Here is a 20,273-nt window from a genome sequence, read left to right on the forward strand (position 1 = left end):
GCAACAATACTGGAGTGGGTTGCTATTTCCTACTCTACGGGACCTTCCCAACCCAGTGATCGAACCTGCATGCCTTACATCTCCTGCACTGGCAGGCAGATTTTTTACCACTAGCGCCACCTGAGAAGCCCAACAAAAACAATGTCGTAATATAAAGGGATTGACTGCAGAATGCCTTCTTAGAACCCAAGTCACAGGAACTAATCAATTTTCACTCATACGTTTTAGTTACTTAACATATCCCTTACTAATTCCAAATTATACATCACGGTTTCTTAACAGCTCATTTGTATACATATATTAATGTAATCAGAGAGCAAATTCATAAATTATGCATTGTATTTGAGGCTCATAAAAGTGTATGATTATATAACATAATATCAATTTCTAAGTCAATAGCAAGAACAACCTTGTAGAAAATTTGAAATTTTAAATAAAGAAAAATATTCCTTTGGTGAAAGATGAACCTTCCTCAAAATGTTATCAGGTTTATACTGAAATACCTCTTGGTGAAGCACACACCATCTATTTGACATGCAAAATATTAGGAAACTCATAAACGAGCTAGAAATATCAAATCTTCTCTTCTTTCTGAGTTAATAATAACCCATAAAGTGTTTACCTTTTCCCCTAGTAATCTGATATCTTAAGAAAAGTGAACAGTTGCAAACATTAAACTTCATTTTTCAATTATTTACCACAACATATATCATTGAAAATAGTGAACTAACTTCTTTTATGCCAATGAATAAAGATTCTAACTAAATTTTCCGTTAGTTGCAGACACCTGCACCACCTAGGATGAATTTTTTTTTATAACAATCAAAATCACTAAAACAGCTAGTTCTCTGAAGGCGAAAAGTGAAAGTGTAGGTTGCTCAGTCATGTCTGACTCTTTGCAACCCCATGGACTGTAGCCCACCAGGCTCCTCTGTCCATGGAATTCTCCGGGCAAGAATATTGGAGTGGGCTGCCATTCCCTTCTTCAGAGGACCTTCCCGACCAAGGGATTGAACCCAGATCTTCTGCATTGCAGGCAGATTCTTTTTTTTTTTTTTTTTTTTCAAAATCAAAATATGTAAGCCTTTATTCTAGGACCATTTCCAACTTGGTCTTTTTTTAAAAAAATTATTTATTTTAATTGGAGGCTAATGCAGGCAGATTCTTTACCTACCATCTAAGCCACCAGGGAAGCGCAGCTAGATACTTACCCACCTACATACCGATCCCTATGTATGTATTTGCATACTCAATTGGATACAGTATCAAATGCTGTAAAAATAAATGTGGTGGATGGAAAGAATCAGTTATTGTTAGTAGAAATTCACTGTTTTCCACAGTAATGAGCAGCCATTAAAAGCTGATTAAGGTGACCACACACTGACATAATGTGGTGATTAATTCCCTCTGAACGATACATTAAAGAAAAACTGCAAACTCACATGGAACTCAGTACTCACCAGAGACCTCTTATGCTTGTTTCTCAGGCTTCAGTGAGCTTTTCTGTAAGCCTGGATTCACTAACTGCACACATCTGCACAGGCTATTATGTGCAAATATCAATAAGAAAAAGTAAAGGAATCATAATTTTATTTATTAACGCACTGATTTCCTTCAACAATCTTCAGCATAGTCACCTTTAATGGAGCCAGGGGTGGGGGACAGAACTCTTCTGCAAGTATTCGTGTAAGGTCACTTGTATATTGGAAACAAACTGTATGTTGACCAGGAAAGGAAAACCATCATGGAAAGCAATCTTAAAGGTAATCAAATATTTTCCTCTTTATGCCCAGGAAAATAACTGTTGGAATTTTCCTGGTGAATAGGCGATGCATCAAGTCTATAGACACTCTTCCATACAGAGCAGTAATTCCTCACTTGTTTTCTATACTTATTTTACACAGAGCATTGCTTTCTCCACATTCAATCTTATCTTTTTTATTTCCCAAATAGTTACAAATCTGAATTTAGATAAGAAATTTCTTCCTTAGCAAATCAAATTAGACAGAATAGAACATTTCTGTCTAATTTTCATCTTATTTAAAGAACGTGTATTCTTCTCTGATCATTCATTTTATATTTCAAGTTACAAAGAATATAGAAAACACATTTTTTTCCAAAAGAGCAACATCCAGGAAGATAATACAAAAAGTATAATTTATCAGAATCAAAGAGTTCCAAAATATTAAACACCAAACTTCAGTTTTAGTCTCTCAATCTTCTAGACTGAGTCATTTTAAAATGAGACCTAACTTTTACTAAGAAATTTTATTATTTTAATTCAAATTTGATGCCCTGCCTAAAATGTTCAGAAGATGTAAATTCTGAAAACACTCATATACAACTGTTGATCTAATTAGCTGAACTAAGTAGGATTGAACTGAAATATATCCATATGAAGGCTACAAGGCTCTCATAACTCATAGCTATTTTCAGTGAGCCAAATGGCAAAGCCAGCAAAATCACTACCTTCGGTGACAGGGAAAAGAAATTCCAGATGAACTACTTACTTGCACATATGTACATAATCATCCCTCAAAAGAAGTTACCAAAGTTTTATTCTATCCACTTAATATGACAAGTTGTTTCCCAAGGATCACTCAGTGGGAGGAAAATAGAGAATAAATAAGTAAATAAATAAATTACACATATAATGATAAGTGTGTTGGAGAAAAATACATTTGTCTGTCGAGTGCTAAGCAGAAGAGATTTGATCCTAAGAAAAGACTAGAGAAACACAGGAAATTCTATAAAAGAAACAGAGCTTTTAAAAAGTACTCTTGGAGGAGTTATAGGAAAGCTAGGTTACAGGAAAGCAGAGAGAACAGAGATGAGTGATGACGATAATTTCAGTAAGGGTAGATGACAGCGTGGATGCCGCAGCTCAAAGGCAATCAGAGCGCTGAAGGTGGGATGAATTCAAAGGAAAACCTGAGATTTAGTGACTCACCAGATATATGAAACAAGGAGGATGAGAAAGCAAACGAGGTCTCAGGGCTTTATATGCAAGGTCAAGAGAATGATAGTATCAATGTAATTTAAGAAGATTTTTTAACAAAAGGATAATCAAATAATTGCTTACTTCTACTGAAGCCAGAACCGCCTGATTGCTGAGTTTGTGCCTGATGGTCACAATTCAGAATTTCCTCCCATCCCTGCAGTGTTTCTCAGCATTTCTGCAATATTTATGGACATGTTTGGAAAATTCTCACCAGTTTGCCACCAGTGGTCTAGCACAGGTACTCTGAAGACCTTTTTGGACCATTCCAGCGTCTCCACATCACATCGTTCTCCAGCCACAAACAGTGTTTTGAACCTGAGTGTTAAAGGGAGAGTGAATTGAAATTAATCCTTGAAACTAAACTGAAATAATTTCAGTTTTTGCCTTCTTTTAAACACTGTAGAATCTAATCACATTAATTCTCAGAGGAAAACACTGTAGAATGGTTGTAGAAAGCAGGAATCATTTGTTTGGACCCAGCATGCTATGCAGCGCTAATTCACTTCAGTCGTGTCTGCCTCTTTGCAACTCTATGGACAGTAGCCCGCCAGGTTCCTCTGTCCACGGGATTCTCCAGGCAAGAATATTGGAGTGAGTTGCCATGCACTCCTTCCAGGGGATCTTTACGACCCAGAGCTTGAACCCATGTCTCTTAAGACTCCTGCATTGGCAGGTGGGCTCTTTATCACTAGCGCCACCCAGGAAGGCCCCAGTATAACTAAATACGTATCACAGCACTGGAGAGAAACGCTTCAGAAGCAGAATTCACAGCTATAGCTTTCCCGTTTTGAGAAAAGCAACTGAGTTCATCTTTGTAATATATCTGTCATATTCATCTAATAATCAAAAAATGAAAAATCTTTTCCTCCTTGACATTACCTCTGCTAATTTTAGCTCCAAATTTGATTGCTGTATTCAAGTCCATGCACAAAAATATACTCTAGAGTATCAGCTAAGGCAACAAATGTGCTCATAGATATGATGCACTTGCTCCTTCTCATGAGTTTCTTCAATAAACATTACTCTGATTTCAATACATATTTCTCCTATTTCAAGGACATATTGGAAAGGTAGGTGAAAGGTAGGTGATTTAAAAAGAAATGGCATTGTGGCCTTCCAGGATGAAAAGGCTCTTATCAAAAGGAATAAATGATTACTAAGAGATGAACAATCCTTTGCAGGGAACACTATGCCACAGTGTATAAAGGACGAAATAGAAAAAAACAGAATTGGCTTGACACCATTGGTGGTTCATTGAGAGAAAAACTATTTTTTTTCTTCCATTCTCAATGCCCCAATGGCCTGTCTGTCAAAACAAAGACGGTGTGTATGAAAACCTAATTCACTATCATTAAAATGAAAACATAAATAAATACAAATCAAATGTAAAAATCTGCCTACCCATCCTGTACAATGTAGTATAGCCACAGAAGATTTATCATTCCCTTAACTTATTTCATAAAAATCTCATGAAGATTCAAATATTCCCACACTATGCTCCACAACCATGGAGCGTCTATGCTGCCTCTGTTACAAACATATATCTCATCCTATAATTACTTGCTTCTTGCTTATTTCTCACAACTCCTTAGGATCATTCATCTTTATGACATCAATACCAATCAAAATATCTGTTATTTTAGATACTTAAACTTTATGCAAACTACATATATATTTGCAATTCAAGCAAATGTATTACCTAAAATTACCTAAAATTTAGGTAATCAAATATGTATTCACTTACAACTTGCTTGAAATAAAAATCTGGATTATCAATTACGACCTCATCAGACAGACATGATATAGCAGGATGAAATACATAGTAACACATTAAGTGATTAAAGTAGGCTAAAATATAACAAAGACTAAAGTTTTAAAGTTTAAAATAAGGTTGATATATCTATGATTTTAGATACTATATAAAAATAAGACAAAATAAGGATATAAATGCCACATTGTTGATAATCTTATGACTGAAAAACATGAACATATTTTAATTGTATCTAATTCAAACTATCAAAACTATATTTTTAAACTTCTGTGATTAAGTATACTATACATTTCTAGGGTAAATGAGGAGCAAGTGAAGCCATCTGGAGAGCCAGTCCTGGGCCTTGTCACAAAGGAGCTTATAGAATTTTCTAAAGAATTTGGATTTCATCCTGAAGGTGGTGAGAGGTGTGATCACTCATCTAGAGTCAGACATCCTGGAATGTGAAGTCAAGTGGGCCTTAGAAAGCATCACTACTAACAAAGCTAGTGGAGGTGATGGAATTCCAGTTGAGCTCTTTCAAATCCTGAAAGATGATGCTGTGAAAGTGCTGCACTCAATATGCCAGCAAATTTGGAAAACTCAGCAGTGGCCACAGGACTGGAAAAGGTCGGTTTTCATTTCAATCCCAAAGAAAGGCAATGCCAAAGAATGCTCAAACTACCACATAATTGCACTCATCTCACACGCTAGTAAAGTAACGCTCAAAATTCTCCAAGCCAGGCTTCAGCAATACGTGAACCATGAACTTCCAGATGTTCAAGCTGGTTTTAGAAAAGGCAGAGGAACCAGAGATCAAATTGCCAACATCTGCTGGATCATGGAAAAAGCAAGAGAGTTCCAGAAAAACATCTATTTCTGCTTTATTGACTATGGCAAAGCCTTTGACTGTGTGGATCACAATAAACTGTGGAAAATTCTGAAAGAGATGGGAATACCAGACCACCTGACCTGCCTCTTGAGAAACCTATATGCAGGTCAGGAAACAACAGTTAGAAATGGACATGGAACAACAGACTGGTTCCAAATAGGAAAAGGAGTCCATCAAGGCTGTATATTGTCACCCTTCTTATTTAACTTAGATGCAGAGTACATCATGAGAAATGCTGGGCTGGAAGAAGCACAAGCTGGAATCAAGATTGCTGGGAGAAATATCAATAACCTCAGATATGCAGATGACACCACCATTATGGCAGAAAGTGAAGAAGAACTAAAAAGCCTCTTGATGAAAGTGAAAGTGGATAGTGAAAAAGTTGGCTTAAAGCTCAACATTCAGAAAACGAAGATCATGGCATCTGGTCCCATCACTTCCTGGGAAATAGATGGGGAAACAGTGGAAACAGTGTCAGACTTTATTTATTTATTTTTTTTTTGGCTCCCAAATCACTGCAGATGGTGATTGCAGCCATGAAATTAAAAGACGCTTACTCCTTGGAAGAAAAGTTATGACCAACCTAGATAGCATATTCAAAAGCAGAGACATTACTTTGCCAAAAAAATCTGTCTAGTCAAGGCTATGGTTTTTCCTGTGGTCATGTATGGATGTGAGAGTTGGACTGTGAAGAAAGTTGAGTGCCAAAGAATTGATGCTTTTGAACTGTGGTGTTGGAGAAAACTCTTGAGAATCCCTTGGACTGCAAGGAGACCCAACCAGTCCATCCTAAAGGAGACCAATCCTGGGATTTCTTTGGAAGGAATGATGCTAAAGCTGAAACTCCAATACTTTGGCCACCTCATGCAAAGAGTTGACTCATTGGAAAAGACCCTGATGCTGGGAGGGATTGGAGCAGGAGGAAAAGGGGACGACAGAGGATGAGATGGCTGGATGGCATCATCGAATCCATGGACATAAATTTGAGTGAACGCCGGGAGCTAGGGATGGACAGGAAGGCCTGGCGTGCTGCGATTCATGGGTTCGCAAAGAGTCGGACACGACTGAGTGACTGAACTGAAAGATTTTCAGCAGGAGAGTGGCACAGTAAGATTTTTGGTTTAGGAAGACACCACTGGCAGGAGTGGGGAGGATGGAAAGAAGGTCAGGACAGGAGCCCAGGGCCCCGGGTTTGGGAGGCTATTACCATCACAGAGAAGTGGTGAGACCTGAACCCAGGCAGCCCCGGACGGAAAAGATGGAGGTGAGCGGATTATCTGAAAAGTCTGAGCAACAGGACTTATCACCACTGACAACTCCGGTTTCCTTGAAAAGCCTTTTAGAAATATTTGTGTGTCGTTGGAAGAAGAAAAACCAATATGTAAACAAACGCCAAGCCCAAACTTTAAAATACCTGATCCTAAATGAAGGCAAAATTCAAGAAAACAGGATTAGAAGGAAAACACAGGTATCCATGATGAATCGTAGAAGCCAAAAAGACTGAATGAAAAGGTCTACTATTCACTGTTTGGGGGCTGCCTCAAACCCTGGTAGCTCAGACGGTAAAGCATCTGCCTACAATTCGGGAGACCTGGGTTCGATCCCTGGATTGGGAAGATCCCCTGAAGAAGGAAATGGTACCCACTCCAGTATTCTTGCCTGGAAAATCCCATGGACTGAGGAGCCTGGTAGGCTACAGTCCATGGGGTCACAAAGAGTTGGACACGACTGAGTGACTTCACTTTCCTTTCCTTTCAAACCATACTTATAAACAGACACCTTTAATGACTGGTCATGGATACTTGCTTCACAATTTAGATTAACTTTACAGAATCATTTTGCTGTTGTATAATATTACAGGAAATTTGAAGAACAGAAAGAACACATATAGGTATATGCACATACTAGGATTTCTGTTATATTTTTGCCATATGACTATAGGAGGTTTCAAGCATGGTTTTCTTACTAACCAACAGAGGAGTTATTTTTTGTATTTCACTGAAAGTGTAATCATATTCTAGAGCAAATTGTACTTTCCACCTTTTTTCTTTGTAATAACACATGTAACAGAATTTATTAGTCTCAAATTTTTAAGAGCAGAAGTAAATATCCAACTGTCTGATGTCTGAAAAAAGAATAATATGCATTTAGATAATTTGTATTAAAATTTATAAAATGAATATGTTTGGCTGAGTCTAATACTATAGGCAAAGAACAACAAAAAGGAACTACTTTACGGATATCAGAGGCCACATTTCCATCATCTATCAAGCCATAGATTTCTTCAAAAAGCTCTACAACTCCAGATAATCATGTGTTTAGTTGATATATGAAACTTAAGAACTAGAATTTCAACAGTATTTAGTAATAAAAATGTAATGTAAAATATAGTCATTTAAAAATGTTATCACACAATACAAAATAATCTTTTGCTAATCAAGGGGCAACTAATACCTTAATATTACCATTTTTTTTTAACTTTTAATTAATTTTTTGGCTTTTTTTCCCTAGCCTAGTAAACTTCAACTAACTTAATTAATTGACTATAATAATAAAAAAATTATGCATAGCATTGATTCCTTATTTCATTATAAATTTCAGCCTTATGTATCTTTAAACTTATTATTTAATATTATGGTTTTATATTATAATTCTATTGTCTTTTTATCTTTTAATTATACATTAGTATCATCATGATGGCAATCTTCATAATGGTACTAATAAGCAAAATGGAAAGGCATGATATTCAATAAACAATAGTAAAAGTAGTGTTTGCCTTCTCTGCAAGTCAGAAAAAGCCCCTCCATTTTCATTAAAACCACCTTAGTATTTACCAGAAGCAGAGGTAAAATTTGGAGCTCACTGGTAATTTAGGGACTTCCTTGGTGGTTCAGATGGTAAAGAGTCTGCTTGCAATGCAGGAGACCTGGGTTCAATCCCTGGGTTGGAAGAATCCCCTGGAGAAGGGAACGGCAAGCTACTCCAGTATTTCTTGCCTAACATCAAATAGCATAGATGATCTCTTCTCCCTAAATACATTAGAAACTATCTATCTATATTTGTATTAAAATTTGTAAAACTGCCCCAAAGTTACTATTTTTATCAATTACCAACTTCAAATTATATAATGAGTATAAACACACTCTAAACAAAGATAAAATTCAAGAATAAGACATGACTAACAGAACAACTTAAAATCTTTTTAATAAATATTTAATCCAGTATTATTTAACTCCTAATTTCTCACAATAAACAAAACCATACTACCTAATTTTATATTTTTAAAACCAAATGATTACTTAGTATAAATCTATAATGGAAAGACAAATTATAATTTAAAGATAAACTCAAGCCTAAGGGAAAGAGTTGTATTCTTATTTTTTAAAGGACATTTAGTTCTTTGGGTTTGCAAAAAAGGAATACTAACATTTTGGACATGAGTTTGAGTGAACTCCAAGAGTTGGTGATGGACAGGGAGGCCTGGCGTGCTGCGATTCATGGGGTCACAAACAGTCGGACACGACTGAGTGACTGAACTGAACTGAACTGAACATTTTCCAACAGTGAAATTTCTCATTAATGACCTTGCCACTATTTTATTAATTTCACAGATGAATGCCCCATTTTAAAAATTCAAAAATATATTTTTTATTTAAAAATTCATAAAAGTGAAAATTACCATCTTTTCAAAGTTACTTGGACTCTCTCGAGAGAAAATTTACTCATATTCATTATATACATCCTGTCTCTGAACTGTACAATATGGTAGCTACTGACTATCTCTGGCTATTTAAAATGTAGTTAAAATCGAAAAAAATTAAAAATATCCATTTCTTCACAGTAGCAACCCTTTGTCAACAGTTCAGTAGTGACACGTTGCTAGTACTTACTGTGCTGTAGATAACAGTTTAAGTGGCTAGCACTGCCCTAGATTGTAGAGCAACTCAGTATATGAGAGATACTCTGACGACGGCAACACATGGAAAGATGGACCTACTTCCAAATGTGTGACACTAAAAGGATAAACAAAATGACAGTATACAGTATCTAGAGCAGAAAAAACGGAGAGAGAGATGAATGGGAATGAGACCTATACATCTTTCCTCATTTCTATATAAAATCAAGCACAATTCAATACTCAAATGAAGTTGAAAATTAAGCAATAAGGAAACAGTAAAATGGTATTGTTGTTAAATTAATTTTATTCCAAAATACATAGGAAGCTGCATAGTAATGGATAAAAAGCCAAAGCCAAATTATGGTGAAGAATTTTTGGTAATAAAGTATAAGCAGAAGAAAATGAAAATGAATATTTTCTTTCAAGGTCCATAAACTACCAAACAAGAGAAAACTACTCTTCACTTGTGCCAACATAGGTTAAATAAAATATATCATTTCAGTAATGCCTCATTAACTTCACACAACAGAATATCATCATTTTTTACATCAATGTCCCAGTGGTTATCTCCATCTTTTTCCTTCATTCTATTTTCTCCCCACTAGAAAATTCAAATAACCTTTTGAAAAACACTCTCCACCATTTTATTACTGTTATTTTGGTTTCTGTTCAAACAGAACTGATTCTTCCCTCAAAGTCTCTTAACTGTCCTTTCAGATTTTTTTATTTTGTCTCTCTGTTTTGCATTCTGAGTAATTTCCTCAGTAATATCCTATAATTTTAACACAGTCTTTCATTGTGTCCATAAAAGGTCAGTTTTCATTCCAATCCCAAAGAAAGGCAATGCCAAAGAATGCTCAAACTACCACACAATTGTACTCATCTCACACGCTAGTAAAGTAACGCTCAAAATTCTCCAAGCCAGGCTTCAGCAATACGTGAACTGTGAACTTCCTGATGTTCAAGCGGGTTTTAGAAAAGGCAGAGGAACCAGAGATCAAATTGCCAACATCCGCTGGATCATGGAAAAAGCAAGAGAATTCCAGAAAAACATCTATTTCTGCTTTATTGACTATGCCAAAGCCTTTGACTGTGTGGATCACAATAAACTGTGGAAAATTCTGAAAGAGATGGGAATACCAGACCACCTGACCTGCCTCTTGAGAAACCTATATGCAGGTCAGGAAGCAACAGTTAGAACTGGACATCAAACAACAGACTGATTCCAAATAGGAAAAGGAGTACATCAAGGCTGTATATTATCACCCTGCTTATTTAACTTATATACAGAGTGCATCATGAGAAACACTGGACTGGAAGAAACACAAGCTGGAATAAAGATTGCCAGGAGAAATATCAATAACCTCAGATATGCAGATGACACCACCCTTATGGCAGAAAGTGAAGAGGAACTAAAAAGGCTCTTGATGAAAGTGGAAGAGGAGAGTGAAAAAGTTGGCTTAAAGCTCAACATTCAGAAAACGAAGATCATGGCATCTGGTCCCATCACTTCATGAGAGATAGATGGGGAAACAGTGGAAACAGTGTCATACTTCATTTTTCTGGGCTCCAAAATCCCTGCAGATGGTGACTGCAGCCATGAAATTAAAAGATGCTTACTCCTTGGAAGGAAAGTTATGACCAACCTAGATAGCATATTCAAAAGCAGAGACATTACTTTGCCAACAAAGGTCCGTCTAGTCAAGGCTATGGTTTTTCCTGTGGTCATGTATGGATGTGAGAGTTGGACTGTGAAGAAGGCTGAGTGCTTAAGAATTGATGCTTTTGAAGTGTGGTGTTGGAGAAGACTCTTGAGAGTCCCTTGGACTGGAAGGAGATCCAACCAGTCCATTTTGCAGGAGATCAGCCCTGGGATTTCTTTGGAAGGAATGATGCTAAAGCTGAAACTCCAGTACTTTGGCCACCTCATGCGAAGAGTTGACTCATTGGAAAAGACACTGATGCTGGGAGGGATTGGGGGCAAGAGGAGAAGGGGACAACAGAGGATGAGATGGCTGGATGGCATCACTGACTCGATGGACATGAGTCTAAGTGAACTCCGGGAGTTGGTGATGGACAGGGAGGCGTGGCGTGCTGCGATTCATGGGGTTGCAAAGAGTCGGACACGACTGAGAGACTTATCTGATCTGATCCACTGTACTTTTTATTGTTTCATATCCAAGTTTAATAATTTTACATAACAGTTATTAGTTTATGACTGATTATCCTCAAAATACTTATTTCAAGTTTGATTTGATGATATTACAAAAATAAGGTCAATTGGAATGAATCTATGTTCTGTTGATTTAAATAGCATTAGAGTTCTTCATGCATTTAGAATTTTATTTCCAACAATCTTTTCAAAATAGAAGTTCTGTGTTGTCATTTGTATCTCTTTCTCTCTCTCTCTCTTTCCTATGCTCACCTTCTCTGTTCAATAGGTTTGTGACATCTAATGCCATAATGATGGTTAAGAATTATTAATCCACAGTGATACCTGGGATTTCACAGATTCTATTACAGGATGACAGATGGGCAGTTTGGTTCAGTCTTTGATTGCTGGACTGTCCTTCATCTGATTCAGACCCCTAGACCAACGTCTGCTATAAGTCACAGTCCCAGAAAACAACTGACAGTCGTTATTATCAGCTGCCTTTTCTGAGTGGTGTGTTAACACCCCAGCCCATCCTCAGTCACTGAGCAAACTCTGACTCCAGGGAGTACAAGGCAACACTGGGTCCCTATTACTCTGCCAACACCTGCCTGTACACCTAGCAAGCCTCTGGCTTCGGCCACCCTTGCTATTTTGCCACTCTAATCCATTTCTAGTCCACAGAAAAGTTTATTTTTCAGCTCAGTGCTGATGCTCTGCTTCTTCTTTTTCATTGCTTCTCTCACATTGCTATGTAATTGGAAAAGAAAGGCTACATCAAAGTATGAGGTACTGCGCTATCTTGAATGGAAATCCCAGCAGAGATTATTTTTCTAACTTTACTAAAATTGAACTAGAAGATCATGGGGGAAAAAAAAAATCACTATGATGTATGAAAAAGAGCAGTGAATTAGAAAGCAGATGATAATAATAGCTAAGACAGTCTATGTTAGGAACAGTTCCAAGCGCTCTGCATGAATTATGTACCTTCTATTTTCATTATATTCTTGCACTAGTTCACACACACAAAAAAAAGAACAGAGAGACTACATAACTTTCTGAAGGTCACACAGTCAGTAAACGGTAGATTTGAACCCAGGGAGTCTAACTCCATAGTCAGAATCCAAATTACCATACAGTACTGCCTAGCCCAGCTCTTGCCCTATAGTAGCTTTGTAATCCTGGGAATGTTATTTTACCTCTTTGTGGCAGTTTTCTCTACTGTGAAATGAAATGATTTCACTAGACAATGTCTTACCTATTTTTCCAAACTCTAGTTGTCTGATAAAATAACATAGTTCTGGTTAGTTACCTATTTCAGAATACCCTCTTAAATTTAGGGGAAATCTTTAAATTTATTTTAAAACAACCTTTGATGAGCTATGTAACATTTAAAAAGAAAATACCATCACAAAACATTCTATAAAAGGAGAGAGAAGCAAACTGCAAATCAATCACAAGGCTGCAATTATAATATCTAAGAAATGTCCATTCAGTAAGTCCTCATGAAATTGTCTTGAACATAAATATAAAATTAAAGGTATAGTTGTATGAGAAGACTTGGGTTCTGGTTTTCATTCTGTCTCTAATCCAAACTTAACTTTTTTTTGAACCTCGGTTGCCTACAGTAAGATAGTTGGATTTTGGAGGTCTCTTCTAACATTCTCTTAGTCCACAAGTCAGACTCTATCAAAGTAGGTCAGTGAAGGTACTATTTGTATAGATTATAAATACATGAAAAGGAAAAGCTGCTTTTATCCCATGAATGACAAAAATCCCTAGGTCGTTAGTCTCCTAACTTACTTTTCATAGGAAGTGTTATGTTCATTGTATTTAGTTAGGAGTGTAGGCTCTAGTTAGATCACCTTAGTTTCTTCCTAAGAAGTCACTTAACTTCTGGCCCTAACCTCCCTTACCTGTAAGATGAGAATAATCACAATTCCTACTTATTGTGATAACCAGTGAGACAACCAACTATGACTGCTTATGCCTAGAACATAGTAGGTGACAGCAAGTGTCTGCACTTATTAATAGTAGTCATTTGAATAATTGAGGCTGTTTTAGAGTCTGCATTCCTAAATAGATCCTTAAAACACAGGTCCACATCATCATGAATAACGTAAATGCCTAAAGACAAAGGGGCACGATCAGGGGAGTTTATTGCAATTTCTCTTACATTAAAATCTCATGGACTAAAATCTCATACTCTATGTCTATACCTATTAGTTTGAAAGAGTTGGTATTTTGGTATTGAAATTCATTCAATACCAAATGAATACCTATTAAATCTGATATTTAATAGGTGTTCATTTATTGCTGATTTAATAGGTATTCATTTGGTATTATTTAACGCTTTATACTTCAGCAAATTAGAAATGGTTTCTGGCCTTTACAGTAAAGGATATCATCTGAAACCCATGTAACAAATGGGAAAAGATGATGTAGCAAACAACAGATTGTAGCTTGATCGTCACACACCTCCATGCCCTGTAATCAGAATGCATTTGTCAGAAAAGGAACACTGCAAGAATAAGGGCACTACTTCTTCAAAACCCCTGGACTTGTGTTAAGACATGGAGACTATACACAGCCTCAGATGTTTTTACCAAAACCTATGTTCTCTTCTTTCACTGAAATGGAGTAAACTAAATCACAATGTAGTAAATAAAGTGAATAGAAATATAAGAGTATTTCATGAACACATTGTATGCTCATTTTATGAACATTTTATGTAAATTCAGGTCCCTTTTTTTTTTTTTTCCAAAAAAGAAACAAATGAACCAAATCACTGACCCTGCCCAAATTGAAATCTTCTTGCTTACATCTGCAATTGCTGTACGGTATCTGTTTTAACCCCTTCTTTGGGTCATAGCAGCATAAAATTCATAACATCTGGAATTTAATTTAAAAATTTCAAACTGACTTAATTTAAAACCAATTTTGACTTGAAGAAACTACAAAATCCTTTTAGTTTATGATAGCAGTGACCTATTTCAGAAAGGTTCAATGAGAACTGATGCTGGAAACTGCCTTGAAGATACAAATTGCTATAATTATCTCTGAATGTACATATCATTACGCTAAAATGAATGGCAATAAACCAGCACAAAAGTATCTATTCTGAGCACATTATTACAAAACAACAGGAAAATAACTTCCTTCACTCTTTCAACATAGGTAATTTGGACTATAATTTGCACATTTTATCTTTATAAGTAAAATCAAGTATTTTCCCTCTATTTAGACTATTAGTCTATTTTCAAAAGGTAGGTATTATATATATACATATATATTTATATATATGTACATGTGCAGGCTAAGTCGCTTCAGTCTGTCCGACCTTTTGGACTGTAGCCTGCCAGGCTCCTCTATGCATGGGATTCTCTAGGCAAGAGTATTGGAGCGGGTTGCCAAGACCTCCTCCAGGGGATCTTCCTGACCCCGGGTTCAAACCCGCGTCTCTTATGTTTCCTGCATTGACAGGTGGGTTCTTTACTACCAGAGAGAGTGGGGCTTCCCAGGTGGCGTTAGTGGTAAAGAACTAGATTACAAACACACATACATGTACATATATGTATAAATCGCAATTAGCCTTCTGCTTTAAGGAAAATATAAGCAGAGTAGTTTTAAAAAGAGAACTAATTTGAGAAAATTTGAACAGAAATAAACAGGACATGGTATTAAAAAATATTCACAGTATAGCTAAATTTCCAACTCTTTCAAAAATACATTTAGAACAGCCATTCTTAACATTCAGAACCTCTGACTTTTTCCGTAACGGTACTGCCGTGCTAGAAACAATGTACAGTGTTCAGTTATTCACTGTGATTGCAGTTTTTAATGTAATTTGCCCTGTGCATCCCAAGTTCACCTTGTCAGCGAGTACTGCTTCCCCAAGGCTGCCCCAGGGTCCTGTTGACGGATCGCTCTAATTGCAGTCGGCGCGGTAAACAAGGCAGCCACTCCATGCTCCGCGAGCACACGGAAATAGGCGCCAGCATCTGGTGTCCCCACAGGCTTCCCCTACAACGAGATTCATTCAAAGCGTCACCGGATAAAATGTCTCCTATTTCATTGACTGTTCAATACTTACACATTTAACATAGCAATATTAATAAAGTGGGGTTCTCACCGTATCTTAGTTTTAATATGTTCCCATGTTCTGTCATAAATAAACACAATGCCCAGGCATCAGACAAGCGATTTGCTCCAATACTGTATCCTAAAAGCTTTTCAAATAGCAACTTCTCCTTTCTTAAGTTTTGAAACATAAAGGACTAGAAATTATATATATATAATTAAATCAATAAAACAGTCTTCTATTTTCCAAGCAATTAAATATATTGTTTTGTCTGGCAGACTAAATGAGAAATGTGGTTGCTATGAATTTCTAACATTACACATTTTTCATGATCTCCATTAAAAATGACAATAGCAAGTCTCAAAATATATGAGAAGATAGAAAAACCTGGAATCACAGTGATTTCTCAGCACTGACCTTTTCAATTAAATGTCTCACTTCAAGAAAACCAATTTCTAAGACTTAAAAAAAAATCTAATAAGATATCTCAAAATGTAGGTTTTCCACAGCCTCAAAATAACATTATGCATGTTCAACAAATAATCCACTCACAAAAACTTAACAATCTTTGTGGACTATGCAATTCAAAAGGAAACAAAACATTTTTAACTGAAAATGAGCATGGCATAAATAAATCAGTAGTTTTGTAAAAAATCAAAGTATCCCATAAAATCTATGTTGGTCCAACTACATTCCCTCATTCCTCAATCCATTCTCATCACTGGTACTTCTTCCTTTGTTTCTGAAGTCAGGTCCTGGAATGTTTATATGTATATAATATATATTTCACAATCAAATCCTTTTGGAAGTGGTTGAGACAAATAGGTTTCCTATTTTGGACCATTTCTTGAAGACTGAAGAGCATATGAGCATCCTTTGGACCTTATATCCTGGAAAACACACTTGGGAAACACTGAGCTATGGTAAGCAAAGCAAAGAAGAGAAAAAGAAAGAAGGAGGGAGGGAGGGAGGAAGGAAAGAATTTGCTGCTGCTGCTAAGTCACCCCAGTCATGTCCGACTCTGTGCGACCCCATAGATGGCAGCCCACCAGGCTCCCCCGTCCCTGCGATTCTCCAGGCAAGAACACTGGAGTGGGTTGCCATTTCCTTCTCCAATGCATGAAAGTGAAAAGTGAAAGGGAAGAATTTGCTAGAAGCCAACTTAGAGGTCTCCCCAAACAACTAATAAGTGTGGATGATGATATGACATTTATCATAAGTATGATATGATAGCCGTTTAATAATTTTGATTCACTATCCACTTCTAATTGGATCTCTCCTAGGGTACTATTTAGTTTTCACATATTTTTTTAAAGTTATTCTCAATATTCTTTAATATAGTTATACTTTCCTTTTTTTAATTACCTCTTTATTTTATTGTTACTTCTCCTTTTGCTCTTTAAATACCAAAGATACTTCTTGCAATTAGAAATTCATTTTTATTATCACAACGACCCTGAAAACCTGATTTTAATTTATTTCACTACCATCGTAGGATTTCATTACCATTGCAGGTCAACACATTGAGGTAGTAGAAAAAGCTGCCAAATACATTCTGGCAACTCATGTATGTAATTTAACTTATACATTTTGAAGGCATGAGCATATCAGCACTAACTTTAATATTTCTAACCAAGGCAGGTAAAGATTTGACTTTTATTTCTTCAGTCTGTCTTAGGCACTGATCACCAGGGGAGGTAGACTGTAACCTTGGAAACTTCACCTCACCCCCATATAAATGATTTTTCATCTGACCTTACACAATTGACTTGCCCTGTCAATGCTGCCATTTTCTTGTCTGCCAAATAAGAATAAATCGCTTTTCCAATAAGTCTTTGATAAGCTAAAAGCACTGAGATAATATTTTAAAGTGGTTTGACCTCTACTGAAGAAGGTTATTTTATAGCCAATTTGAGTTGAATTCTACTACAGTGCCAGTCTCACGAGACAATGATAATACAGTCACTGAAGAGTGACATTAGTCACAAGGAAAATGCTACCCCACAGTGACGACCCACACAGGACACTGTTTATTGTATTTTACAGCACCTTCAAATTAATTATATCTAAAGATAATGAAAAAATAGTTTATTAGAAATAATAGTTAACACTGCATCATATTTTTATAGATAATAAATTCTGACCCTGCATCAAACAAAATTCCATTAATATTATATTTATTAAGCATACAAAATGATGATAACGTGTCATTACAATTAGGATACTAATGGAAGTGATGAATAAAAGCTCACACTTTTTTGTAAGTTAGTTGAACTACGAAAGGTTCAGTTATCTTGCATTAGATGGTCTATTCCTCAGAAGAACATGAGGCAATGAGTGATATTTTTTTATTATGGAATTCAAGTTCGTTCAGCCACTCAGTTGTGTCCAACTCTTTGCAACCCCATGGACCGCAACACGCCAGGTTTCCCTGTTCATCACTCACTCCCAGAGCTTTCTCAAACTCATGTCCACTGAGTTGGTGATGCCATCCAACCATCTCATCCTCTGTCATTCCCTTCTCCTCCTGCCTTCAATCTTTCCCAGCATTAGGATCTTTTCAAATGAGTCAGTTCTTTGCATTAGGTGGCCAAAGTATTGGAGTTTCAGCTTCATCATCAGTCCTTCCAATGAATATTCAGGACTGATTTCCTTTAGGATAGATTGGTTGGATCTCCTTGAAGTCCAAGGCACTCTCAAGAGTCTTCTCCAGCACCACAGTTCAAAAGCATCAGTTCTTCAGCAATCAGCTTTCTTTATAGTCCAACTCTCACATCCACACACGACGACTGGAAAAACCATAGCTTTGACTAGACAGGCCTTTGTTGGCAAAGTAATGTCTTTGCTTTTTAGTATGCTGTATAGGTTGGTCATAAATTTTCTTTCAAGGGGCAAGCACCTTTTAACTTCATAGTTGCAGTCAACATCTGCAGTGATTTTGGAGCCCCTCCCCCCAAAAAGTCTCTTATTGTTTCCATTGTTTCCCCATCCATATGCCATGAAGAGATGGGACTGGATGCCATGATCTTAGTTTTCTGAGTGTTGAGTTTTAAGCCAGCTTCTTCACTCTCCTCTTTCACTTTCATCATGAGGCTCTTTAGTTCTTTTTCACTTTCTGCCATAAGGGTGATGTCGTCTGCATATCTGATGTTATTTCTATTTCTCCCAGCAATCTTGATTCCAGCTTGTGCTTCATCCAGCCCAGCATTTTGCATGATGTACTCTGCATATAGGCTAAATAAGCAGGGTGACAATATACAACCTTGACGTACTCCTTTCCAGATTTGAAACCAGTCTGCTATTCCATGTACAGTTCTAACTGTTGCTTCTTGATCTGCATACAGATTTCTCAGCAGGCAGGCAAGGTTGTCTGGTATTCCCATCTCTTTAAGAATTTTGCATAGTTTGTTGTGATCCACACAGTCAAAGGCTTTGGCGTAGTCAATAAAGTAGATGTTTTTCTGGAACTCTCTTGCTTTTTCGATGATCCAACAGATGTTGGCAACTTGATCTCTGGTTCCTCTGCCTTTTCTAAATCCAGCTTGAACATCTGGAAGTTCTCAGTTCACATACTATTGAAGCCTGACTTGGAGAATTTTGAGCATTACTTTGCTAGCGTGTGAGATGAGTGCAGTTGTTTGGTAGTTTGAGCATTCTTTGTCATTGCCTTTCTTTGGGATTGGAATGGAATGAAAACTGACCTTTTCCAGTCCTGTGGCCACTGTTGAGTTTTCCAAATTTGCTGGCATATTGAATGTAGCACTTTCACAACATCTTTCAGGATTTGAAATAGCTCAACTGGAATTCTATCACCTCCACTAGCTTTGTTCGTAGTGATGCTTCCTAAGGCCCGCTTGACTTCATACTCCAGGATGCCAGGGTCTAGATGAGTGATAACACCATCATGTTTATCTGGGTCATGAAGATCTTTTTTGTATAGTTCTTCTGTGTATTCTTGACACCTCTCCTTACTATCTTCTGCTTCTGTTAGGTCCATACCATTTCTGTCCTTTACTGTGCCCATCTTTGCATGAAATGGTGTCTTGGTGTCTCTCATTTTCTTGAAGAGATCTAGAGATCTCTTTCCCATTCTATTGTTTTCCTCTATTTCTTTGCATTGATCACTGAGGAAGGCTTTCTTATCTCTCCTTGCTCCTCTTTGGAACTCTGCATTCAAATGGGTATACCTTTCCTTTTCTTCTTTGCCTTTCAGTATCAATATCACTTTAGTCACTCAGTCGTGTCTGACTCTGCGACCCCATGGACTGCAGCATGCCAGGCTTCCCTGTCCATCACCAGCTCCCGCAGTTTACTCAAACTCATGTCCATTGAGTCCGTGATGCTATCTAACCCTCTCATCCTCTGTCGGCCCCTTCTCCTCCCACCTTCAATCTTTCCCAGCAACAGGGTCTTTTCAAATGCATCAGCTCTTCGCATCAGGTGGCCAATAATTGGAGTCTTAGCTTCAAAATCAGTCCTTCCAATGAACGCCTAGGACC

General features: G+C 37.0%; 1 protein-coding gene across 3 annotated transcripts in view; it reads right to left on the bottom strand.

Annotated features, from left to right (window-relative positions):
- ACSS3 (acyl-CoA synthetase short chain family member 3) overlaps positions 1-20,273 on the bottom strand; it is a 191,668-nt gene that overhangs the window by 70,467 nt on the left and 100,928 nt on the right. For all 3 annotated transcript variants that reach the window (XM_044941895.2, XM_025284397.3, XM_025284394.3), the window contains 2 exons: positions 15,565-15,716; positions 3,213-3,316 (listed from right to left, as the gene is read on the bottom strand). In XM_044941895.2, coding sequence (XP_044797830.1) covers positions 3,213-3,316; positions 15,565-15,716 — 256 coding nt within the window. The remainder of the gene's footprint in view (positions 1-3,212; positions 3,317-15,564; positions 15,717-20,273) is intronic.

The sequence above is a fragment of the Bubalus bubalis genome, chromosome 4 (genome assembly GCF_019923935.1).
Source record: "Bubalus bubalis isolate 160015118507 breed Murrah chromosome 4, NDDB_SH_1, whole genome shotgun sequence".
NCBI lineage: Eukaryota > Metazoa > Chordata > Mammalia > Artiodactyla > Bovidae > Bubalus > Bubalus bubalis.